Source organism: Aythya ferina (genome assembly GCF_964211825.1).
Source record: "Aythya ferina genome assembly, chromosome: 1".
NCBI lineage: Eukaryota > Metazoa > Chordata > Aves > Anseriformes > Anatidae > Aythya > Aythya ferina.
Genome location: NC_140296.1, coordinates 136458746 through 136484529, shown reverse-complemented (window position 1 = coordinate 136484529; position 25784 = coordinate 136458746). Strand labels below are relative to the sequence as shown.

The 25784-nt window shown below is 43.0% G+C and overlaps 1 protein-coding gene and 1 long non-coding RNA gene across 2 annotated transcripts; one reads left to right on the top strand and one right to left on the bottom strand.

Moving 5' to 3' along the window:
* Positions 1-1070: 1070 nt before the first annotated feature.
* On the top strand, positions 1071-10389 carry LOC311430441 (cyclin-dependent kinase inhibitor 1-like). The gene is made up of 3 exons (XM_084507017.1): positions 1071-1499; positions 4313-4752; positions 8851-10389. The coding sequence occupies exons 1-3, from the start codon at positions 1360-1362 to the stop codon at positions 8916-8918; spliced, it is 648 nt and encodes a 215-aa protein (XP_084363143.1). The 5' UTR covers positions 1071-1359; the 3' UTR covers positions 8919-10389.
* LOC311430444 lies at positions 3367-25513 on the bottom strand. Its single transcript, XR_014688792.1, has 4 exons — positions 25403-25513; positions 16869-17124; positions 4101-4200; positions 3367-3688 (listed from the first exon to the last, which is right to left on the bottom strand). It is a non-coding gene; the product is annotated as an uncharacterized lncRNA (long non-coding RNA).
* Positions 25514-25784: the final 271 nt, after the last annotated feature.

Sequence of the window (25784 nt, the reverse complement as noted above, 5' to 3'; positions counted from 1 at the left end):
AGCAGGTCAGGATTCTTCTCCCTGTGTATGAGGACCTGGAAAACAGAGTAAGGAATATAAGCCTACCTTCCCTCAAAGGGCTTGTTCAGTCTGCCTCACATGTCTTCAGGGAGCAACTGGGAAATTTGAACATGAAAACACTTTACTTCTGTAGAAATGCTAAGTATTGCTAAAGCTCAGGAAATTATGCTGCTGATGGTGATGATATGTAAACAGGCGTGCCACAGACTGGCCTCTCCCAGCACCCTCATGCCCAGCCAGCCCTGTCCATGCTGCGTTAGCAAAACCACCTCACAGCTGGGGCCACCATGGTGGGGTTGTGGTGGCTGGCACAAGGGCTCCAGCCTGCGTGCGCCGTCCCAAGGGCACCGGGTGACACAGGTCATTGAGGGCCAGGAGCAAAGAGCCAGGCTCACTTCACCAGTGCCAGTGCCAGGGGACGAGAAGCAGTGGGCACAAACTGGCAGACAGGAGGTTCCCCCTGAATACCAGGAACCCCTCTCTGCTGTGCGGGTGAGCAGCCCCTGCTCCCCCAGCCCCTCAGCACCCCATGTCAGCTCAGCACCCTGCAGCCAGGCAGGCCAGAGCCGACTGTAGGCGGCCACAGGGCCTCATGGTGCAGGGCCATGGGCATGCCTGTATCGAGCTCCACCCGGCGGAGGGGGGCCCAAAATGGGGTAGGTGGTGTTTGGGGGAAGTGAAGGCACCTTGTTGTGGCCACAAGAGGAGCAAGGGGGCTGCCCCTTCACCCCCAGGGAAGGGCTACCCTTTCCCAGCTGGGTTTGAAAAATGGGTGAGAGGAGGGACACAAGCACCTGTGATGGAAAACAGCATTTATGGCTAGCGACACTCGCTTGGTGTCCAAATCATGTAGGGACTAAGCTTTCACTGTAAGAACAAAGGCAAAAAATGCACAGCATCCATTCCGATAGTGTCGTCTCTTATTTATTTATTTAAAATTGTGAATACATGGGAAATTCATAACTACAACCCACCATTCCACTGATGCTCTAAAACTTGGACTCAAGAAGTAAGTGGGGAAGTTTATATTTCCTTTCCAGCTCATTCAAGCTAGCCCAGATCTGGGGAAAATCGGGCATGGCCACTGGTAGTGAAGAGCTCCATCTTTCAGCTGTTTGTCCTGTGTCTTGGCACTAGTAGGAGTGCTCGTACAGGTAGGTGTAAGGCTGGCAGGACGGGGCTTGCAGCTTGTTCTTAGAAACCATGGATTAAGAAGGAGAAGCCCCTAGCAGTAATGTTTCTGCACTTCAGACGTATTTCTGTCTAGTTTTACAGGTGTTTAACGCACCCCCGCAGCTCAGACCAGTGCGTGGGAGCGGTGACAGTGCAGCTTTGGAAATGAGACCTGGAAAGAGCTCTGCAAAAAGGCATCTCAGCTCTGCGGCAGTAAACTTGCGCTTACTTCAGCCGAGCCAGCGTTTCACCCTGGATGTGACTATGAGTAATGGAAACGACAACAGTCAGTATATACGTATGATGTAAGTTTAGAAGAGTTATAAGCATTTATGATTCATGACATAATTAAGAGCATTAGGAGGAAACTTTCCATAGGGAAAGGTTAGTCTATAATTATCCTCTCTGCAGGCTTTTTATCTTCTTTTGAAACACCTGGAATTAGACAGCTTTAAAGACAAGGCACTGGGTTCGTAGCCTGCACTGGAGCAGCTCTTTCCATGTTCCTGTAATCAGGAACAGAGCAAGGCAGATTCTCTTCTGGTTCATTCATATGTTCTATTAAAATTTAAAAAAAGTAGTGAAGGCCACAAATGTTTGATAAATACCTTATTTCTTCCGTATTCACTTATTACAAAAGGACAATTCCTAATACAATTCCTAGTGCACATTTCTTTCAAAGCACTGCCTATCCCTTTCTAAGGCTGATAGATTGTCTTTGAATGAGCTTAGATTAAACTGCTGGGGGCTTGGCACCAGATGAAAAAGCAGCAGAGCAGCAGTGTGCTTGTTGTTAGCTGCAGTGACAACCAGCACCGCTGATCATCCCCATGGCTGAGGGCAAGGCTGCACACAGCTCCAGGAAAAGTTTGAGATAGGTTTTGGGATTCTGGATGCCACCTAGAGGATTTTCCTTGTTGGTGTGCTCTCAGATGCTTCTTGGGAAAGTTCTAGGACCTGATAGGAGCAAGGAGCATCTGGTGGGCAGCTGTCAGCTGTGTCCCCATGGGGCAGAGTGCTGGTGGCACACACCAAATGGGTTGGGGTAACTACGTGGCATGGTGTAATACCGCCGATGGCAGCAGGCTGGAGCCTGGGAGGCAGCGTGGTCATGTTAACCCTAATGATGAGTCCCAGATGGGCCTCTCTAAGCAGTACCTCTCTGCTTCCCATCCCAGAGGTCCCATGTGCCTGTCTTTGCAGTTGGGAGCCATTAGCCTTCCGGAGGACTGCACACAACACTTGGAAATAAATACATATGCCAGAAGGGCAACCTAGACCTGGCATTCTCTGCTTTAATTTCCAGCAGCTGTGGGCCACACATTTGCAGGCCACAGTTTCAGAGCCACCAAGGGCAAGGAAAAAGGTTCACAAATAGATGCAGGTGCCCCTCTGCCTCTGAAGCTCCACTGCTGGGTTGCATTATCAATTGCAAAACTGACACTCAACTTTCACCTGGGAGGAGGTGGCCACATCCCCTCGCTGCCCAAGTTTTCTGCTGCAGACTGTGTGCAGAACCAGATAACGTGCCAGCAGCGCCCTGTTGCCGACAAGCTCTTGATACCGTAGCCACAAAGTGACCATCTCAGAGTAAGCACTTGGGCATGACTGCCAGGAGATGCTCACAGTTCACTTAGATTAGATACAACCCTGCAAAAATAATATGGAGGGGTGGTTAAACAAATTAAATCTGGGTTTGTGTCTGCTGTGGCTGAAGCACTCTTTGGGATGTTGGAGACCAAGCCCAAAGCTTGTGGTTCTGTAGGAACTCTGCTGCTTCAGTTTAGACTATTTGCATGGTCTGTAGACAAATCACTGGTTAACCTCTCTTAGCTTCGTGGCAAATTCTTCAGAATTCAATCCCTTCAGAACTCAGTAGTGCAACAAATCCAAAATGTGGCTTTTTGCTAATGTATCTATGAGGTTTCTTTTTAGCTTGTCTGCAGCTACACATCACAGCTTGAAAGAGGGGCTGAGTTTTGTGGATGCAGAGAGAAAGAACTGAATGATATGGTTTAGTGGGGACTGTTAGTGTTAGGTCAGAGGTTGGACTCGATGATCTTGAGGTCTCTTCCAACTTAGAAATTCTGTGATTCTGTGTGATTCTGTGACCTTTAAGATCTATCTTCAAACTCTTCCAGAAATTAAAGATCTGAGCAGGAATTAGTAGGTGAATGTGCTTGGTATATTTATGCCGTTACTGGCCTATGAAATCAACAAAGTGCACGATTTCTCTCCTCTCTTTTGCTCTGCTCCCACCTTACCTGCCAGGGGAGGGTGCAAAACCCATCTCTTCTGTCACCATGCTGGCTTTCCTGGTGGGAAGTCCACCCACAGGTGCTTGAATGGGATTTGCCATTACAGGAAACAAGACCCATTTTGTGTCTGTGACTGGAACCATTTCTGAGGCAATTACTTAAGGAAAGGGGAATGAAAATGTCGGGCAAGAAGCAAGTGATAGCTCTGATCATCTTAGCTTCATTCTTGATCAATGCTGAAAAAAAAAAAAAAGGTTGGAGTAGTTAGGAAAGTAATACCACCTTTGCTGTAAAAGTACAGTAGAAGCATGTGTTCTATGTTTTTCTGATTTCCATCACCCTTCTTTGTCCTGGAATGCCTCCTTTTCACTCCCTGTCCCTTGTTTAAGATAATACTCTTGCTAGACTTAAGTGCCACCCCAGTGCTCTCTGTCTTTTGCTGCAATTCCTACTGCAGCAATTCACAGCAGTCTGAGTCCCCAAAACGCCCACTGTTAGGCAATGTAAACAGAGCATAACAAAAGAAAATAACAGTCACTGCCTCAAGGAGTGTTCTCCACTTCCTTGTGTGACTCTGTCCCCTTAGGACAAACCCCCACTTGGTATAAAGGAGGCACAAAAGAGGTGAAGAAGGCATTTCACGCTCACCTGTTCCCTGTCAAAGCTGCTGCAACAGATGCATCCTATAGAAGTCGATGGCAATTCTCACTCTGGGCTGGAGACTGGGATAAATTTCTTCCAAAGTTCCCTGTAGCAGGATGAAAAGTATCGGAGGTTACTGCCACATTCCCTTCTAAAGAGCACACAGCATCTATAAATGGAGCATGCAAAGTGGCTGATGGTCTTTCTGTCCTTGGCAGGGAATCACCGCTGTACATACTCACCAGAGAGCAGCACAGAGGAGAAAAGATGGAGCGGAGGCCAGAGAAGACTGCATGTGCTCGGAGGAACCTCTTTGGCCCCGTAGACCACAAGCAGCTGCAGCAGGACTTCCAGCACATGCTGCACAATGGTGCAAAGGGGACTCAGCAGAAGTGGAACTTCGATTTCCTGCAGGACAGGCCAGTGGAGGGGCTACTGCAGTGGGAAGGGCTGGAGGGCCGCAAGGTGCCTGCTTTCTACAGCTGTGTGGTGGGAGAGGCTCGGAGACCACTACAGCACTTGTACTGGCCCCTGGACGGGGAAGACAACAGTCACCACTTTGCACAGATAGCACTGACAGAGAAGCCCAAAACTTCCATGAAAATAGGAGCCAAGAGGATCCCAGAAGGAAAGAAAAGAAGACAGACATCTTTAACAGGTGTGTGAGACTTTGGTATTGCTCAGGTGATAAAACCTAGTTCCAGCAGCTGTTTAGAAATTCTTTGGCAGGCCCATACACTGGTCCTAAAGAAAGTGCAGCCCTTCAAAAAAGCATCTGAAAGAAAACAAACTATAAATCAATGGGGATGTGATGTGTTTTCCAAAGGCGCTGTGCCACAACCACCCTCCTGGCCCTCAAAGATCTGTTTGGGTCTTGTCAGTGTCAGAGCAATAAGATAATGACCTCTTCTTGTGGGAGGATGGTTAGAATGGTTAGACAGGCAGTGTGAGAAAAGCAGTGGAGTTATTTCTCAAGTAGGAACCCAACAGGAAAACAGTGTTGCCCAGCAGATGAGAGGTTTGTTTCTTATAGGCTTAGCCATGTGCTCTTTTTCCCAAGTGCAATAAGAAACACCATTCACCCAGTCAGGTCTTCTGGAGAAAGACCAAAAACTGGAGAAAGTAGCCAGCTCTCCTGCTAATTTCAGATTGAATATTATAGTCCGTGAAGGCATCCAGGATATTTAAGGACATATCAATCTTAAACTTGGCCAGGTGGCAGAAGGGCCTAGGATTATAAACCAGGATTTGCTGCCAGATGTACAAAGGAAAGAGTTTCAGCACTGAGTTTAAGAACCTAAAAGAGCTTTAGGTTCTTAAAAGTCCTCAGCATTCTGCATGCTGAGCTCTTCTGAAAATCTGACCCCTCGTTTTCTCTTCTCAACGGGAATTTGAGCTTGTTGAAAAATCTAATCCCATAGATTATTTACCCTTGTCCTTTTTGGGCGTTTGGTTTATCCAAGACTGAGACTTTCAAGACGTAGACCAAAGATCTTCATTTGAGAATTTCACTTGAGACACCAGCTTGAAATTGCATAGAAGATAATTGAAGTTAAGATTTCAGGAAACACTTTCTGAGAAGTGATGTTGATCTCAGTAAATCAGACAATAGAGTAATTTGCTATTTGAGGGTATAAAACTTAATTGCTGGAGAGAGGTTCAGGAAGAGGTTGAAGATTAATGAAGAGTGGAACATTGTACGCTAGAGTACAGAACAATGATGTTTAATGAGTGCTCTTTTCTTCTCCAAAGCACTTTACAGCCATTAACTAATTAACAGTATAATTTACAGGTAAGAGTACAGAAGTGTAATTCAGAGCATAGTGTTGTGATGGTTTGAGGGAATTGCTGTTCAGTTGTAAATCTCTCACTAGGTGTGTGGGAGTAAATTATGCAGATATTTCCAGGGGATATTTTTCTTCCGTTTTGTTTTCCCCAGGCAAGAAACATTTCAACAGGGGATGTGGAAACCAAAATACCACTCTGCACAGTTTAACACTTTCCCACATATGTTTTCATAAGAGAAAACACTTTAGTCTAACAATGGTACCCTTCTCCCCAAGGAATCTGGGTCTATGAGATGGGCCAGGAAAATCGTTCACAGTTGTCATTTTTGGTGAAGCTTGGAGACTGGTTCCTCTCTCATTCCTGCACATACGGAGGCACATACACAGAGCCAGCTCCAAGTATTGCCAGCTCTGTGTATTGCCTTAGAAGTTCCGCTCCAGCAGCAGCAAACTCCTTCCTCTGGGCACGACTGAAGTAATTAACTCAAAACTGAAACATGGTGTTCCAGGAAAACGATACCTACTGATATGGTCTGAGCCTGTGCTTCTGCCCATTTGCTCAACTTCTGCCATCCCATAATGAAAGGTTAGTTTAGCACTGGGGGCTGGGATTTGATCTGAAAACAGCTATCTGCATTCTCCCCTGGTCAACAAGAACACTGTAATGCTTTACATTAAGATCCAACAATGTGTATTTAATTTAGACTTTAAAAGACAGCTGTGGCCCATTAAATAAATATCAATATATTAAAAACCAGCCATTGGGTTTTGTGGATGTTGGCGCCTCTAGAGTGGAAGGAGCAGAGGTTTTCTTGCTGTGTTTGACTCCTCAGACATGCAGAGAACTAACCAGCATGAAAGTAGGTTTTCCCTTCTATCTCCCACCCCTTTTGTGTACACTACCCCATCTCCATTCTCTCCATTTCATTGCGGTCCCAGTGTGGTTCTGTTCAGTTTTCTGGGAAAGCCTCAAGTTCAAAAAGCAGCTCAGCTACAGGCACTAAGTTTTTTTCACGTTTTCCTTTTTCTCATTTTTTTTTCTCTCTTCACTAACCAGGGTTGATGAACCATGCCAACTTTATACTTTTCTTCTTTTCCAAACCTTTTGGCCTGTCTCAGCCTGATACACTTAGACCTTGGCTCTTCTGGGAGACATAAATAAGTCTCTTTTGCTACAGGTCAAGGTTGAGAAAATCATTAACAATCCTGTGTTTTCACTAGCAGCCTTGCTTCTGAAACAGGTAGTTCAAAAACTCCATTTTCTGTAAGGTAGATGGGAGAAAATGGGGTAGAAAGGAAAGCAGTCATTTAGGTAAGTATATTTAAACAACAGAAATCATTCCCTTCTAGGTGCCTGTGCCCAGGTTTTCCAACTGACAGGCTGCAGGCAGCATAATCCTACTCAGTACGTTACTTATGCCAGTGCAAGTGCTCTTTAGAGTCCTCCAGGCAAACCAGCCAATTTCCACAGACTCTGTTTAGTGTCTTAGGTGGAGGCTAAACCTTCTGAATACAGCTCTAGGGAACCTGCATCTCCCTGACTATTAAGTGCCTCCATCAATTCTAAAACTGGGCTCTGCTGTGGGGCATGTGAGTGTCTGAGCAGCTGGGCTCTGGCTGAAATCCTTCACAGGCCGAAATGGGAATAATTATTATTTAAGTCTTTTCTAAATTTTCTCATCTACTAATCATTAACCTTAATGTATTTCTTTTCCTAGAATAAAAGGGAGGATAGCTACATAGAAGTCTTTTAAATAGGAGAAATAAGGATTACATTTTGCACTGTAAGCTTTTTTTTCTTGCTGCTACTCCTTTTCTCTGCTGCCCTGCTGAGAGCCTGCAGTGAATTGCAGCAATTCAGGGACTTGCTCTTCTACAGAGTTAGCTGTGCGTGCTCCTGCCTGGGAGAATACACTTTCCTTGAGACCAAGTCCTGCTCCAGAAGCTTGACTCAGAGCTAGCTCAGGTACTGCTGCGCTCCATCACACTGTGCCATGCAGACATATATATCCCTAAGCAAGCTGGCTGCAGGAATCCCCTTGCACAAGCTTGGCTGTGAAAGCCTGTTGGATTCCAGTCCTCCTGCCAATAATATTTGGTACCAAAAATAATACAAGAATTCATGCTGCCAATTTGACTCTACAGAAAGCTCAAGTTTAAACGTCAGGAAGCCCACATCCTCTATTGGTTTAAATTGGAATAGTTTCATTAGTATGAATACAAATAATTTACACAAAGTAAACCCCATTAACTCTAAACGTAAATAAGCATCTAGCTTCTATTTCAGTACATTTTGCCCTATTTACCTGAAAAGAATGTTTCAGTGCAAGACTGGGAGGCAGGGAGATAATTCTTATATAAACCCTTATTTGTAATTCTAGTTCTGTAATACAAGTTGACTTACATTTACACCTGAAACAAAGATTCAACCACATGAATATATGGAAAAGTAAAATGTATTCTCTTAAGCTACAGCACTTACTGTCTAATTGAAGAATGACTTATAATTCAGTGATAGAGCAAAGTTTTATGCAGTCCTCCCTGAACTCGCATTTGACCATTTGACCAGCAGAAATAAAGTGCTCCATAAATATAGTTTCTCTCGAAGATATTTTACAGAGTATTTTTTGTTATTTTAAGGTGAAAAAAAAATAACTCTTTCTGACTGAAAAGCACTGCCATAGTAGATCTAAAAGTTGGAATGAAATGTCACATTGCTCAGCTTGCGTAATAGGGTTGAAAGTCTTTTGATCTTTACTGGATAAAAGCCAGCACATTTCCTTTGTTTTGTTTGGTATTACACAGCTTTATGTGGAACATACTAAGGGTATTTAATTTTGTTCATTCACGAGCCTTAGAGGAGTCTAAATGGCTTCTTTAACAATAAAATAAGATTTGAGAGATTTCTTTGAAGGAGCCTTTATCGCTATTGCAGTTGTAATTCTGTCTGTTTACATGTTGTTCTCTAGATTACTACTCAGCAAAGAAGCAAATCAAGACGAATACACAAGCTGCTGCAAAGAAGCCAACTTTCTGAAAGCAAGCACAGGATTGTCCTGCACCAGAGAGGTTAGAAACATCTGCTGGATTTCCTCAGCATTCAAAAACTGTCTGTGCGGGCAGTGGACACTTCGGAACATCACATGCAGATGTGTATTCATGATAGCAGCAGTGAAGAGTCACAAACACAAAAAAATTGTAATGGGGTCAGGACAAATCAACTGGAATCACTTTGCTGAGAAATTATTGGCCTTAAAAAACACTGGTTAGCAATTTTGGACATGATAGACTTTGGCAAAGGCTAGCAGTTTAACATGCAGTAAAAATCATTGAATATGAGAAAGTGGTGGACACTTAAAACAAGTTTGCACGTTTAATACTGTGCTTAGAAATGTCACTGTACAATTTGGGCTTTTTATATCGTTATGTCTTTGCATATCCTCTTTTTTCCTTTAAGCAGCAATGATTTACTAAATTTCACCATCTCAACTTTACTGGTCTGACACACTAAAAATAATTCCTAGCTGCATCTGTGATTTTTTTCAGGTACAGAATTGTACCTGTTTGGAGTATAAGTAAATCACTTGGGTGCCAAAAGCATGTATTATTTCTGGGATGTAAATGGAGAAAGCTGAAATTACTTGGGAAAGTTTCCATTTATATCAGCAGACATTTTAGTCCTGTAATTCTTCCCACCATGGAAGAATTGAATGAGGTAGATCAACTTGTTATGGGTAGAAAGTTCCAGAAATACCTTTTTATCTTTGAAGGCTTTCCTGTTATCATCTGGTCAAAAATTCATCTTTTTCACCTGTGCTATACCATCAAGGTCTATGAGTTTGCACAAGGAAAATGAAGATAAAATTTGCAGTGCATTTGTCCACAGTGTTTTTAAATGCTTGCTGCTTATAAGAAAAAGCTACAAATGGGGGAGACTGTTTAGTTACCACTTGGTGCTTTTTTTTCATACTAATAATGTTTTTGTAAGGAGAGAAAGGGCATTAATAACACTGAAATTTCTCTTCCTCCTGATTTTGCATGGACCACTTTTTCTATGGCATTTGTTAACATATACTTTTCCATCACCTACTTTTTATTTCCCTTTTTCATTTCCCTGACTAGTTTGGATAATTGAGGTTTTATAGCACATAATAATCAGTGGGTAAAACAGAAAAAGAAACCTATAAAATATACACAGTAAATTATACTGTTGCATATGGCTGTAAGATGCATGCAGTGTTTAATGAACACATTTGGAAAGAGCTCTGTAAATGTCAGCTTTTTTAGAATGTCATGTGATGATGGAACACTACTTTTCATCTCAAATCTTAACAAACCAAGGTTTCTCTTGGGTAGTAAAAATTAACATGCACGTGCATGCGTGTCAGGTGTGCACACAAGAAATGGAGTAAGCAAGTAATACACTCTGCATTACATGCAACATCAGGATGGTATAGTGTGTTGGTTTTTTTTCGCCATTAAGGGCTACAGTGATTAGACATAAATAATAGCTGCATGCATGAGAGTCACAAGATGAGATTTTCTCTCTTGAATTTTTGATGTAGTGAGGAACAAAAGTTGCTCTGACTGATATCAAAGGGAGTTTTACCCAAGTGAAGCAGGGTAAGGGTCAGCCTGGCAACTGCTGCTGGTAGTGCATTCGGTGTGTTTGTGGCCGGTCCATTCTATTACAAGCTTCTCACCACACTGAGATGTGGCATAAAGGCATGTGATTGAGCTTTTTGTATGTTTGTTTTTATTTTTAAACTTTGCTTGTAATTAGAACAGGTTAAGCTATATTTTTAAAGTTTGATGATTTACACTAATTCAGAAAAATTGCACAACTCTTTCTCTGTGTGTTTGTGATTTTAAATCAGACTGATGACACTGTGCACCTTTTTGTTTTGTAGCAAGGTTACCTGCAGAATTACTTCTGACCAGGTTGACATGAGCTGTGCATGAAAGCTTGTAAGTCTGCCGTGCACAAGGTTATAGTGAAGTAAGTGGAGTCTTTTTCTTCCAAGGGGAAAAGGGATACATCTCTTTATTAAATAATGACTGTTGATGCACTGCTGTCCCAGAGAAACAAGAAAGAATATTTTTTCCCATCAATTCCATAATAGCTCACTGCTAAAGTGTACATTTAAGGGGAAATATCTGCATCAAAAGGACCAGGACCAGGACCCATAATGTCCTAGGAATTCATAAAACAGTTGTTGAAGTTATCAGCAACACATTTTTTGGATAATGAGCAGATACTGGCCCATGAGTGGAATATATATATTGGAATATACATAGTGGAATAAATATATTTGCACTCAAAAGTAGAGACCCTGTTTGAAAATGAAGCCTGTCTGTGTTTATAGCATCTCAGTTAGCTGTGACTGTGAATTCAGTGCTTGTCTAGAAAAGAGTTTTTTTGCCAGGGAGACAAGTTGATGTCTTTCTAGTTGCTGAATACATAATGTTAATGTTCTTTGAAATGACAGGATATTAGAAGTGCACAGTAACACAACAGAGAGAGACGGGGGAAATGTTTCCATACCAGTATTTGCAATTGGAAGTTCTTATACTTGGACCACAGGGCCTAATCCCCCCTAGTGTACACTATTATAGTTCCACTAATCCATGGTGGAAACACCTTGGTTTCTGCCAGAGGAAAATGAGGCTTAGATGTTTTGCACTGGTTCTTTTAGTTACTTTAAACTGACAAGCAGCTAACTATGTAAAGACATTGCCTCCTTTCTACATGCAGAGGTTTTAAAAGATTTTTTAAATGGTTTCTGCTTTTTTGTGTTTGTGTATGACAGCCAAAAATAACAACAAACCTCTGATTAGAGACTGAGCTTCATCAATAGTGTAGATAAAGCATGTCTATCTTTATTTCATTAACATGCTGACAAAGAAACCGTGAAACATGGAATATGTCATTCTTTTGTTCATCTCGTTAATTGCACTTTCTCATTAAACATTATACACAGCGGGATACATCAGTATGTAGGTGTAAAAGATTATTTTTGTTTTTATATTATGGAGGTCTAGCACATTCCCATTCTTTAAATGAGGCAACAGGCCTGATTGAAAAGGCAGCGTACTGAAGCTTTGGTCTGCTTCACTGTGGCTAAACAAGGCATTGAACATACCAAGTCTAATTCTGACCACCAAAGCTGGTCAGGGCTTCTTTGCTGACCTTAGAGTTGGACTGGCTGTATGGGCGTATGGCTATCTATCAAATCCTAAAGCAGCACTCTTTCATGATGAGAGGCATTGGGATGCACTCAGAAATCAAAGAATCAAGGCATTAAGGAAATAGTAGCAGCACTGTTTTAAGGTCTTATGCAGCTGTGTAAGGACTGCACAGCAGAAGGGAGACCGCATCAGGAATCCGTGACACACTGTAACCTCCACATACTGATAAAGAGGTACAAGCACATCTACCTGAGCCCCCCTCCTTCCTGTCTTACCAATACGAACTGCATGTGTGACCATGAAGTACTCAACAGCCACAGCCTAGCCGATACTGTGGTGTGACCGGCATATTTAGAAGGAAATTCTTCACTCAGAGGGTGGTGAGGCCCTGGCACAGGCTGCCCAGAGAAGCTGTGGATGCCCCATCCCTGGAGGTGTTCAAGGCCAGGCTGGATGAGGCTTGGAGCAACCTGGTCTGGTGGGAAGTGTCCCTGCCCGTGACAGGGGGGGTGGAACTGGGTGGTCTTTAAGGTCCTTTCCAACCCAAACCATTCAGTGATTCTATATGCATTTGAGAAATACATAGTTCAGGTTTTTTTTCCAGATAAAATAAATGTGTCCCAGATACAACACAACCTTGGCTGAAAATGGGACAGAGCAAGTCCCAGAACAGCCCTTACACTTGTTTTCTGTTTTGTACAAACACAGAAATAATCTCTCATATATGGATCATTTCATTAGATTCCTTTCAGCAGAAGAAGGTTGTTTCACTTGGGCAAGGTAGCCAGGAAAAGAGATCCTCTGCATGCTTTCAATTTCTTTAGCATGATGCAAGTACAGCTTTCTTCTACTTAAAGCAACTCCATTGCAAACTGTTGATAGGTATCCTTTTGTAGGATAGCACTGGTTTCCTGGAGAATTTACTGCATTAGATGCTTTATTATTCCACTGTTGTCTTTTGGATCCATGTTAATAGGCTCTGGAGATGGGCCTTAATGTCACAGAAATGTTTGGCAGGAACGGAACCTAGGAAATCACCTAGTCCAGCCCCCTGCACTGTAGCAGGATCAGAACTGACTTACTCCAAAGCTTGTGAACTGCTGCGGGAGATGATTTTTTCTGTTCACTTGGCAAATATAGTGGGTAGCCTAGGTCAGCAAAGTTCCTCTGGAGATTCAGAGAGTCTGTGTTACACGAGTTGCTTGCTCTCAGATATTAATTTTCCTAAGTTTGTTTTGTTGTAATGCTGTAGATTCAATTTAATTCCACATAAACAAGTTGGCGTGTTGAAACATTCAGTTGTAAGCTGGGGATATTTGCAGTGTCATCAATAAAAGCTAACGTATATACACATCTTAACAGCAAAAGACATTTATTCATCTATTTTGCAGGCAGGTTCCTCGTGTTTTGTTTCTACATTGCTCTGACCTGGACTCCCTGCACTGGTCCCTCTGTGCAGTTCCACTTTTTACAGTTCATCACTTCTACACACAAAATGTTGGCACAAGCTATGGGGTAGTATAATCTAGGCTGAATTACAGCCCAGAAGGTGTGTTTCTGCTCTGGGTATTTCATGGTTTCCCACAGAGGTGTCACAAACCATATAGGAGGAAACACTTTTTTTTTCTTTCTTAATTTTCTGAGATTTTTTTTTTTCACTTAGGAAGTGCTGCCTCTTTTTCTTTCAGCAGTCTATGCCGTTGGCAAGAAATATGACTATCAGGTGTTTAAAATTAAAGTTGTTAAAATCAAATTTGCAAAGGCAGGAGGGTTTGCCCCAGTGTCCTGGACAAAGTCCAGCTTTGGTAATTATGTCTCGCCTAACTAAATCCTTCTTGCAGCTTCATGGCATTCTTTCTGTCCCGCTGAAATCTGCTATGGAGAGCTGCTGTGACATGACGTATTAAACATCTGCCGTGTTTTTGCCCAGAAGTGGCCGCACTTCAATAGCAGATGAAGTGATTTATGGTACGTGGCATGCATACACACAGATATTTATTACAATGACTCCTACTGAACTATAGGAGTTACTTAGGAGCAGCACTTCTGAAAAAATCAGCTCAGTAACTAAATATGGATTTAAAGGCCTCATGCTAGGCCCCTCTTTCAGATGATCTTTTCCCAACCCATCCTTTCTCTTATAAGGAGGCGCTGAGAAGTGGCAGATGCATGTGATCAGCTGTGTTTATAGGATAATAACCTTCACTCTGCCCATTAATCCCCTCCATAAATACAGCGTACATTCCAGAGTGCTGAGCTGCTCCAGCCATCAGCAGATAAAAACAACACATATGCACCTGCTAAATAAATATTTTCCCCAACTTTGTACAAACGTGACATTTCTTCCTTGCAATTACGCTGGCAAGAGACCAAAGACAGTAGTTTGTCCTGCAGTGCTGATGGGCCAAGATAAACTCGCAAGGAGGAGTGAGCTGTGTGTTTTTTGGCACCGTCTGGGGACCTCTAGTGGTCCATGAAACTTCAGAAGATCGTCCACCTACCATTAGCATTTTCAAAAATAAAAGCCATCCGTATTCTCATACCATAGCAGCAAGGAGACAAAATGGAGAAAATAGGAATATATAGATGTGTCTGGTGTTTAGCTCCTGTAAATGAAACCATTGTGGTAGCAGTGATGTAATTGGCCTGAGATTCTTTTTCCTAAAAGGTTGTGTGGTCCTTGGCTTGAAGAAAGGGGAGGAACACTCTCATGATCCCACTGGAAAAGGGAAACTCATAGAATCCAGGTGATGCATTGCACTTGATCTGGTTTTAGAGTCAAGCAATTTTACACTTCAAAATCATAACATTAAACTGAGCAGAAAGGCTTTATTGTGGATATTTTTAAATCCATATCTCAGATATGTCCCTGGAGCTGGAGCAATGCCAGTAAGTATGTGATAAATGAAATCTCTTCAGAACTCTGTGATATGAAAACTACAGTTATTATTGTTTTGGATCATCTGCATCCTGCATTTGGTTACATGGACTAATAGAGACCACGTGTTCCTTTTGATTCCAATACGTGTGTGTGTATCTGTGTGCATGTCTGTTTTCACAGACAAAGTACACCCAAATGCACATTAATAACGAGTTCATACCCAGGAATCATCAACCTTTCTGACCTTACAAGCCACATGTTGGATTCTTTATGTGGTCAGGAACTACATGATAAATGTTCTGGTCTTTTGAGGGAAGGGGGGAGCTAGGAATGAATGGAAAAGGACAGTGACTCCCCTTTGCTCTCACGGGATTGTTATGGCACAGGGATGGACTGGGTCCCCGAGTAGCACAGGTACAGTGAAATCGTCCTTTTTTTAAAACATAGTAAGGTTATTAAAATACCCACCTCCATTATTAGCTAGACAGAGACTTTAATAGAGCAGATGTGGCAGGCACCTTTTTGTGAGGCTGCCCATGGGGAGCAGACATGCCAAGCCACACTGGCTTGTCCAGCTGTGGCCAAGAAGGGTCGGGGGGCTGTGGGGGCCATGCCACTGCAAAAGGGTGGGGAAGAAGCAGTGTCCCTCACCCTGTCTCTGATGGCAAGGGGGGTTTCTGGGCTGCAAATGACGTGCTGTGGAGCTAAATAGGCTTTACAGCACAGCTACGTTAAGCTACAGCTCCCCCTTCTACCAATACACCTTTTGCTGAAATATTGCAATATTTGACTTTAAAGGCAGCCAAGCAGTACAGCGTATTTCTTTGCTGAGATTAAAAGCATTGCTTGAATTCTTGTGGCTAGACAATTTGTCTTGTCCTTTTAAAAGAAAAAAAAAAAGCCATACCAAACAGTGAAGCAGCATGAAGAGGCTTGGATGTAGGACTGAGAGACTGCAGGGAATTGTTAGCTTGCCTGCTGCAAATCAAGATCAGCCTTCTTACCTTTCGACAATCTTCCTCCCTTTGTTATTTGTGGTTACCATGAAATCTTACTCTAAGAGTCTTCCAGATGCTAGAATTAGATAATATCTCTGGAAAACAGTGCCAGTCTGGATAAACAAAGCCATGAAAATATTTCATGTTACTATACCTATCATCTGGCAAGATTCCATGGAAAAGCACATATGTATAAAAACATATATGTATTATTTAATTGATTCTTTATTATGATTATTGTGTTCATGCATCCATATATCTGTATATAAATATATAGAGATGCATGGGTATTTGCATCTTACATGCACGTATGTTTTTAGTCGACACAAAACAATCCTATTCCAGGGATGAACCAGATCAGCAGCTGGGTGACACATAACACACCCATTGCCTTTTGTTTAGCAAAGTGATGAGAAGCTCTTCCTGCAAGAGGGACTTTGCACCAAAAAGCCACCCTGTAAACCGCAACAACACTCCTTCTGCAACTGTCACACCCCAAGCAGTAGAGCCAGGAATGAGTCGACTTTAATGAGAATATCCAAAAATAAATAAATAAATAAATAAGGAGGAAGGCACTTGTCTATAGCCACAGCATTGTCAGTCTAACAAGTGTAGAGGTTTTGCCATGAATCCCTGAACTCCGTGTGTTCACCCAGACATGCAGTTACCATGGTATCAAAACAAAAACTGTAACATGATTGTCTTGAGGCCACATTATTTACCGTCCCTATGTAAGTCTATAACTATAGTTATAACTATAGTCATAACTATATTTGCTGTAGTTTAAGAAGAGAACAGTCACTTGGACTGTTCCTTTCATCAGCAGCCTCTTTGATGAAGGAGACCCACACTAAAGGCTTAATAATGTATGCATAAACTTGGTCATCTTACAGGTAGACGCATCCATACAGCCACTGACCTCATATAAAAACATCTGCTGTATTAAATGCAGATCTAACTCATGCGATTTTTCAGTCCCAGCTGACTCTGGCAGCATGACGAGGACTACTGCTCAGCAGCACCACAGGATCCAGCAGCAGATTTGCAATTCCAGATGCCACAATTTGCTTCAGCCCACTTCCAGCTTTTTTTTTTTTTTTAAACTGCTTCTCTTAGGGAACAATAATGAAATCAATCGTTGGATAGTTTTGTGAAGATGAGCATCTGATCAGTGTCTGAAAGAGAGGAAGTGACAAAGAACCTGAGGTCTTGTTCTCACGGAGCAGGCTGTTACAGTATTTCAGTTCATTTTCCTGAATAAATAAATAAATAAATGAATAAAATCATGATTTCATGCTAAGTACAAATGAGCAGACTGTTCTGCTTTGCATATTTGTACATGAATCCAGCCCAGAAAAAGAAAAAAAAAAAAAAAAAAAAGAAAAAGAAAAAAATATGTACTGAAGGCATTGAAAAAAAAATAAAAATCAGTGCATGGAAAGGGGCTTAATACATTCACAACGTTATTTAGCTCTAACAAAGAGCAGCAACCCCAGATGACCTTCTGGCTCCTGTCTCCACCCAAGTTCCTGGCCTCTGTTCAACGTCCTGGCAAAAGTTGCAGACATCCGCAACGCAATGCCAAGTAGCTGTTTTGTCTGTAGATATGTAATAGAGATTAGACGAGTGGTGGTGGGGAGCTGCTACACATAAAACAGCACCTCCAAACACTGAGCTGGCATCCAGTTCCTGTCCATGAGCCCTCTCCCCGTGGTGCCAGGCACCTCCCAAAGGCTTCAGTGGCTCAGCAAGAGCCAAAACTGTCCAGTGCTGCAGTTCACGGGTCCTGCCTCCCTGCCAGGCCCCCTCCCATGTCAGGACTGAGGCAAGGCTTCCATGTCAATGATTAACTCCACGCAATGGGGCTCCGCTGGCCGTGCGAGGGGCAGCTAGAGAGCAGGGTCCGTGACATCATGCCTCGCTGGGGTGCTGCCACAGATCGCCACTTCGACTCCTGTGCAAGCGAGTGGAGCTGGCGCTGGACTGGAAATGGGAACACAACCCTGAGCACATGGCTTGTTAACACCTCCCGCGTGGGGTCGGGCTCACACAGCCGCCTGAACCATGCCCATCAGGGAAGCAGCTTGTGTTTTCCTGTAGTGGGCTTTAAAAGAAAGTCTAGTTTGGACTTTAAATACCTTTTTCCTCTCTTTTTCCACTGGAGACAGGAAACAGTTCTTTCATGTGTTTGGAAATACAAATTGTGACTGGCAGAACATTAGAGTGCAGAAAAACAGCTTTCAAAAAAAAGGTCCTGGAGGGGTGAGCAAGGCAGATTAAAAGTTAGACCCTGCACCTCTCCAGCCAAGCTCTTTGAGTCGCTCTAAGAGGTTTGTTTACACTTTCATAGTAGAACTGGCTAGACCTGCAATATAAGTTAAATGGAAACTGAAAAGGGGGAAAATGTTGGTCTTTCCTTCTTTCTCTTTTTTCTTCTTCTCCTCCTTTTCCTCTTTCTTGCCCTCTTCTTCTTCCTCCTCCACCTCCTCCTCCACACCCTCCTCTTTTTCTTCTTCCTCCTCCTCCTCCTCCTCCTCCTTCTCCTTCTCCTTCTCCTTCTCCTTCTCCTTCTCCTTCTCCTTCTCCTTCTCCTTCTCCTTCTCCTTCTCCTTCTCCTTCTCCTTCTCCTTCTTCTCCTCACTTATGTATGAAGTGTAAAGAAAGCACCAAATATTAAGCATTTTGCTTCAGCATGTGTTAATTTTTACCATCTATACTCTTACCAAGACCAGTATGACTGGGGAAGGAGTGCAAAGGAAGCTGCTCTAAAACAACATGTTAATTCTGAATAATGTAATATGTACAATTACAGCATTTTGTATAATATGTAATAATTATGCCATAAGTTATTAAATTCTCATTGTGCTGATATTTTGGGTGAATAGCAGGCTGCCATGAGAAACCAGGCAGAGAACATGAGGTCTCTATTAGACACACAGATTCAGAAAACACTCTGGGTCTGTTAGACAGACCCAGCCGCCTGCCATGAGGCTTTGCTTCCCTTCCTAGCCAAGTTACAAGACTTGTCACACAGAGCTGTCACAGATGAGCCACAAGACAGAATTGTTTTGAAGAATTATTTTCCTCTCAGAAAGGTGCTCCAGTGCTGATGACTGGTGCTGCCCCTTCCCTGAGCCTGTTCACCCTCCGTCCCCTTGCCTGGCCAGCTTGACAAACCCTCACTGCTTTCCCTGCCCCATACTCCATTCCTCCACCTCTGCAGCAGGTTGGGATTAATCTGGCAGCACAGCCTTGTGTGGGAGGATGCTGTGTGTATATGTTCCCTCTGGGAATAATTAACCAAGGTCAATATTGCTAGAGCCCTAGACGAGAAACCGTCAAGAAAAACACAAGTGCCACAGAAAGCTGTGCTGGTAACTTAGTATCCAGGAAACCATCTGAGTCAGAGATGACCCAAACCCTCTGCATAGCAGTATTCAAGCAGGGACCATTTTATTCAAGCATCGCCATCCTCAGGTGCTCTTCCAGCACCCGTCGCTCCCGCATCTCCCTCTCTGCTTCCACCAGGTAGCCACATGGGCCACCAGCTGAGCAGACCACCCCCACAACATGGGCAGGTTACTGAGTGTTGTCAGTGGTGGTCACAGCAGGGGTGAGGTGGTTTGAGGAGAAAGCATATGCACTTACCATTTTTCTATAGCAAACTGGCACCTGACATACCCTATCAGGCATGCTTCATTGCACTTTTCACAGAAACAGGCTTCTGAAAATCTGAGCAATTGGTTTGCTTGGCCCTCCCTTGCTGGACTTCTGTTTGGGGCAGCATCCACTGGCATACCCTGTGCTGTGCAACAGGAGAGCAGACAGAGCCACTCTTCATTTGCAACGGAGTTCACAGCACTGTGATTTACAGAAAAGTGATCTCTATGCAGTTTGTAAGACAATTAGGAACCCTTCAAGAAGGAGGATGTTGGTAAATGATTTTTATCCAACAATTGCAATTCGCCTCCACATTTTTTTGCAGTCCCATGTACACTTGAAGACCCTTATTCCTTTTCTCTTCTGAACAGGGATTGCCTGACTTTTTAAAACTAATAATGGAAAGAACAAATGCATGGTGAAGACTTGAAGAGAGCTCTGCCTGAGAGCACTGATATGTTGTGAAGATGAGAGGGTGAGAGACCTTTGGTGTGTGATGAGACCCAGATGTCCCATTCTGGATGTGTCCAGTGAAGTTACTATGTCAAGTGTTTGTTTAAATTGGGTCCCACTACACAACTGTGTTTATTAGTATAGCAAAGTTGCAACGGCCAAGGGAAAAAAAAAAAAAAAAAAAAAAAAAGAGAGAGAGAGAGAGACTTTCCTGATGGAAATGAATTGTGTCGCATAACCTGGTGGTACATAGGACTCTATCATGATATTTAATGTCTCTCCCCACACTGAGAGACACAGGCACCAGTAGGTCTGTAGAACCATTTGTAGACAGCCAGGGCATACCATTTAATGGAAGGACATCATTAAATATGCCTTTATTTTTATTACTTTGTAATATTATTATGCAGCTGAAATAAATCACAAGATGTTTTTAGTGGGATTCAGTCACAAGCCACAAAAGCAATGAGCTAGGGGGCTCACTTCTTGGTCTCCCTTTAAGCAACCTTCTGTACTCACTGCAAACAGTACAACTTGTGCATAAGGTTCAGCCCAGGGTCTTATCTCTTTCAATATTTTTTAAATGCACTGATAAAGAAGTGAACTCCCAGGACCAAGTTCTATTCTCCTCTAGCTCAAGTCTGCAGGCAAACATGGGATGCAGAAGCCCTGGGACAAACTGGGTGGCTCCATGCTGATCCTGCATCACCATCTCACTGACCCAGGGCTAATATGTGCCAAAGGAGGAATAGAAGAAGCCTGGTAGAAGCCAAGTGGGTTTCAACTATCATGCAGGATTCCTGCATTGCTTCAAGCTCCCCTCTCAAATCAGGAAGGTACAAATGTGCTTCAGGCTTGCCTAATTGGTCAGCTGCAATGCAGCAGCTATCTAGAAGAATTGTTGAGGGAGTTTGGCTCAGCCTTCTGCAACCAGATGGGCAAAACGTGAAGTCTTCAGACATGAGCAGAGAAGTTAAAAAGGAGATGTAAAAATCTGTGCTTGGATCCTCACCAAATTGTGACTAAATATCTCAAAGGAAAGGGTCTGTCCTAGGAACCCATCCCTCGCTTTCATACCTCAGAGAGGATGCAAAGTATTGTTAGGTTCTGAATAGGATAAACACTTAAAGCTTTGCTATGCAGTCACTCATTTTCTTATCTCTTTTGTAGGTGAGAGGTTAACTTTTGTGGTGCAAAAGATTCTGTAGAAAAAACAAATATCACAGAATCACAGAATTGTCTAGGTTGGAAGAGACCTCAAGATCATCGAGTCCAACCTCTGACCTAACACTAACAAGTCCTCCACTAAACCATATCGCTAAGTTCAACATCTAAACATCTTTTAAAGACCTCCAGGGATTGTGACTCCACCACTTCCCTGGGCAGCCCATTCCAATGCCTCACAACCCTCTCAGTAAAGAAGTTCTTCCTAATATCCAACCTAAACCTCCCCTGGTGCAACTTTAGCTCATTCCCCCTCATCCTATCACTGGGAACACTGGAGAATAGACCAACCCCCACCTCGCTACAGCCTCCTTTAAGGTACCTGTAGAGTACAATAAGGTTGCCCCTGAGCCTACTTTTCTCCAGGCTGAACAAACCCAGCTCCCTCAGCTGCTCCTCATACGACTTGTTCTCCAGACCCCTCACCAGCTTCATCACCCTTCTCTGGACTAGCTCGAGCACCTCGATGTCCTTCTTGTAGCGAGGGGCCCAAAACTGAACACAGTACTCGAGGTGCGGCCTCACCAGAGCCGAATACAGGGAGACAATCACTTCCCTAGCCCTGCTGGCCACACTGCTTCTTATACAAGCCAGGATGCTGTTGGCCTTCTTGGCCACCTGAGCACACTGCTGGCTCATATTTAGCCAACTATCAACCACTACTCCCAGGTCCTTCTCCACCAGGCAGCTTTCCAACTGCTCATATCCCAGCCTGTAGCTCTGCTTGGGGTTATTGTGCCCCAAGTGCAAGACCCAGCACTTGGCCTTGTTGAACTTCATACAGTGGCATACATATGCCACTGAGAAGTTATTATCCATCATGTGCTAAAGTTAGCTTTACACATTTTGTATTTACATTGCTCCCAGTCACCTCTGAAACTGCTGCTAGGTGTGTAAGTTTCCCCTTGAACACTTCTTTTCCTTTTTTTAGTCTAGATATGCACAGATGATTTCACAGGAAGGAAGAATGGCAGGCCATTATTTATAGAGTACTGTTGAAATATTGGCATTTCTTGTGTTAAACAACCATTAGCTCTTTTTTTGTCATTGTTCAGATGCCTTTTTATTTCTTTTTGTCAGGTAAATGTTAACAGGAGGTTTATCATTAATCACCTTTGCATTTTTGTATGAGGTGATACTACCCATGTGAACAGCGTGTGTTGCAAGACTCCTTTGTTCACTATTCAGATACAAATTATTCAGATCTTGAGTTTTGGCTAAAACATATCCAATCTGAAATAGATGGAGTCTGTCTCAAAAGGAAACCTCAAAAGGCTTCAGCTTAAGTCCAGTTAGATACAAGTATCACCTACTTGAATGCTGAAATGTATGCAGATCAGAAAGGTGAGTCACACCCATGCTGACTAGGCCTGATCACTTGGTTGTCTCCCAAAGGACTCTGTCAACCAGTCTTCTAAACACACCAAGGTCTGCCCTCCAGAAGCCCAAGGTGGATGTTTGCTAACCACCCTCCTTACTTTGCCAAGAATCAAATGAGAAGATCTTTCAATTCTTCCATTGCAGGAGTTCAGAAAATCCCTATGACCTGTTCTTTTCTGCAGTATGGTTGTATTTCAGTCAAGCTTATTCTTTTTGTTAATTTTAAGTCCACCTTTTGTTCCTTGTCAATCTTATCTTACCTACAAACATCAGAAAGAAGATGAATAACTACTCTTCTAAAATTCCCACCAATACATTGACACCCCTGTGAACAGCACTTCTGTTTGTGATCTGAAAGACACTGGAAGAAACTCTGCTATTTGGAATCAAATACTGCTTAGTATCTTGATTTCTACAGAAGCAATGTCCCCAGCAACTTCCATAGGACCAGGATTTCTCTGGCAGCAACACAGAGCTCAGGTTCACTGTGAAGGTATGAGCAGCAGCAAGAGCAACAGAGTAGGCTAATCTGCTCAGGATATTTTCTTTCCAAAAGCAAAGAGGCATTGCAGAAGAGACATCTCTGAGCAGCATGTTAAAGAGGCAGTAAATCTAGGCCTAGTTGATGACTGGCTCTACTACAGATCTCCTAACAGACTCAAGGCAAGTCTTATCTCAGTGTGCTTCAGAGTACATCTTTCATAGATAATAGATAACATTTTTACAGTCACTGCTGGAGGAAGCTGTGAAGGGGAGGGAGGAGAGCTGGTGTATACTCACACTCACTCCAGCAGCACACAGGCATCAACACCATGAGAGAGCCTGCAAAAGGACAGGTCTGCAGACCGAAATATTCAGCATTGCCTGCCAGCTTTGGTTTTATAAGGAGGTTTGGGGAAAAGGAAGGTTTCTCCTGTATTTCTGATGAACCTCTAGCTCCTATTCCTGAATTTGAGGAATGCCTCCTTACCACAACTTCTTTACATCCCCTTGCTATGCATGCACATGCACACACAGACACACACACACACACACACACACAAATGAACACACATTTCTTATTTGCATTTGGGACTTGGATTACAGAGGCATTCTGTTCATAAACCTAGTGAGACCTGTGCTCCGAGGCCAGTCTCTTCAGAGCACTAATTTCCCCCTCCCTCCCTTGCTATGCCTGCCAGTGGAAAAACTTAGCAAACCCTATTTACAAATATTTTTGCCTCTTGGCCCTCTGCCTAATGCTGTGCTGTTAAGGCTGTCGTTGTTCCACTAAACAATTGCCAAATGTTTTTGCATGCATGCATTGGCTTGCTTTTGAGCTCATATATTCTTATTCCACCAACTGCCACCTATTGCTTCATTCAGGGTGAATGCTTTAGACTTCAAGCTTGCCCCAAAATTTTCCTTTTACTACACCACTAAAATATACTCTCCCAGTAGCATTGGTAAAGTTCCCCCACTACGATATTTGCCTGCAAACAGTTTTTCTGTCCCAGCCTCTCCCTTCACCACAGAAAATGCTCTTCTCACTTCAGAGCACCATTTCCCTAAGTCTTGAATATACATCAGATGAGGTCAAGGAAGCTGTAGCCTCAGAAAGTAAGACCTCCGTGGAATTTGGGTACCCAATTCTAAAAACAGTGTCCTGGAAAACGTCTTTGTCAGCTGAAGCCTGATCCTGAAGACAAGTAAATTCCATTTCTGCATGCCCAAAGATATCTGAGCAGCTTAGTGTCTAAGCCAAGTTATGATCAAGGAACAAAATGATTCTTCTCCTCTTTTCCCTGAGGCTCTTGACCTAATAGCCATTCTAAGAGCACATTTTCAGGATTCTCCTCCCTCCAAAAGGCCTAATATTTTCTCTTAAAATACAGAATGTAGAAACAGTCCGTGTTCACCTTCCTTCCCTCTTTCTTTTTCTTTACACCCATGTTGAGCAGCCACCAAGAAAGGCAGGCACCCTCTTTCCTTCTCTCCATTTGCAGAGACTCAGTCTCCTGGGATGCCCTTTAGGAGCATCTGTCATCCAGCTGGGGACCAGACGTCCAGCTAGCCCCGTTCCACATCAGTCCTGCTGAACCTGGGCCAGCATGACTCAAATGACTATATTATGTATGCCTTGTTTGAAGGATCACTGCTATAATTAATTATTTTTTTCTGTCTTTTCTTGTTAGTTCAGAAAAATATCAGGTCTAATCTGTATATGTACAGGCCATTTTGATTAGGGGTTGACACACTAGTTTTTTGGAAGCAAATAGAAGGAACAACAATAATGCTACATGTTCTGACACATACCATCAGCATACATGTATGATTTGTATGATTACACAGCCCACAGGTGACTTCACTGTTCTGTTGTACATCAGTTTGGAAGTCATTCAAAATACAGATTATACGCCCAAATTATAGCCAAACTAGGAAGGAAGGAAGGAAGGAAGGAAGGAAGGAAGGAAGGAAGGAAGGAAGGAAGGAAGGAAGGAAGGAAGGAAGGAAGGAAGGAAGGAAGGAAGGAAGGAAGGAAGGAAGGAGGGAAGGAAGGAGGGAAGGAAGGAGGGAAGGAAGGAGGGAAGGAGGGAAGGAAGGAGGGAAGGAAGGAGGGAAGGAAGGAAGGAAGGAAGGAAGGAAGGAAGGAAGGAAGGAAGGAAGGAAGGAAGGAAGGAAGGAAGGAAGGAAGGAAGGAAGGAAGGAAGGAAGGAAGGAAGGAAGGAAGGAAGGAAGAAATAGATGATTACTCACTGTTTCATTCTGTGCAAGAACATTCATGCCTCTGTGTGTAGTGTTTTGTCCCAAATGTATGGGCAGTACAGTTTACTAGTGTTTCAACAGCAGCTGAAACAGCAAGTGATAAATGGATGTTGAAGAGCAGTCAAGGAAAGCAAGTTTCATATCTGTAATTGCAAATGGTAGCATGGGAAATGTGATTCTGAGACAACAAAAGAAAGATTTATGTCTTTAACGAAAACAGCTCCAATGTCAAACACAGTATAATTTCCCAGACAAGATTAAAGCACAAGAACTATCTCCAGAAATTACTCTGAAAAAATCTGAATAACAAATGCATTTGAGAAAATTGCTAGGATGGTTTGCAAATAAGAAAAAAAGATGACATAACACATAT

Bases quoted from the DNA above. Each gene is read 5' to 3' on its own strand.
- LOC311430441 (XM_084507017.1), top strand. From the start codon at position 1,360: ATGAGACCTGGAAAGAGCTCTGCAAAAAGGCATCTCAGCTCTGCGGCA. The intron at 1,500-4,312 runs GTAAGTTTAGAA...TGTCCTTGGCAG, and splicing joins AGTCAGTATATACGTATGAT to GGAATCACCGCTGTACATAC. The intron at 4,753-8,850 runs GTGTGTGAGACT...GTTGTTCTCTAG, and splicing joins AAGACAGACATCTTTAACAG to ATTACTACTCAGCAAAGAAG.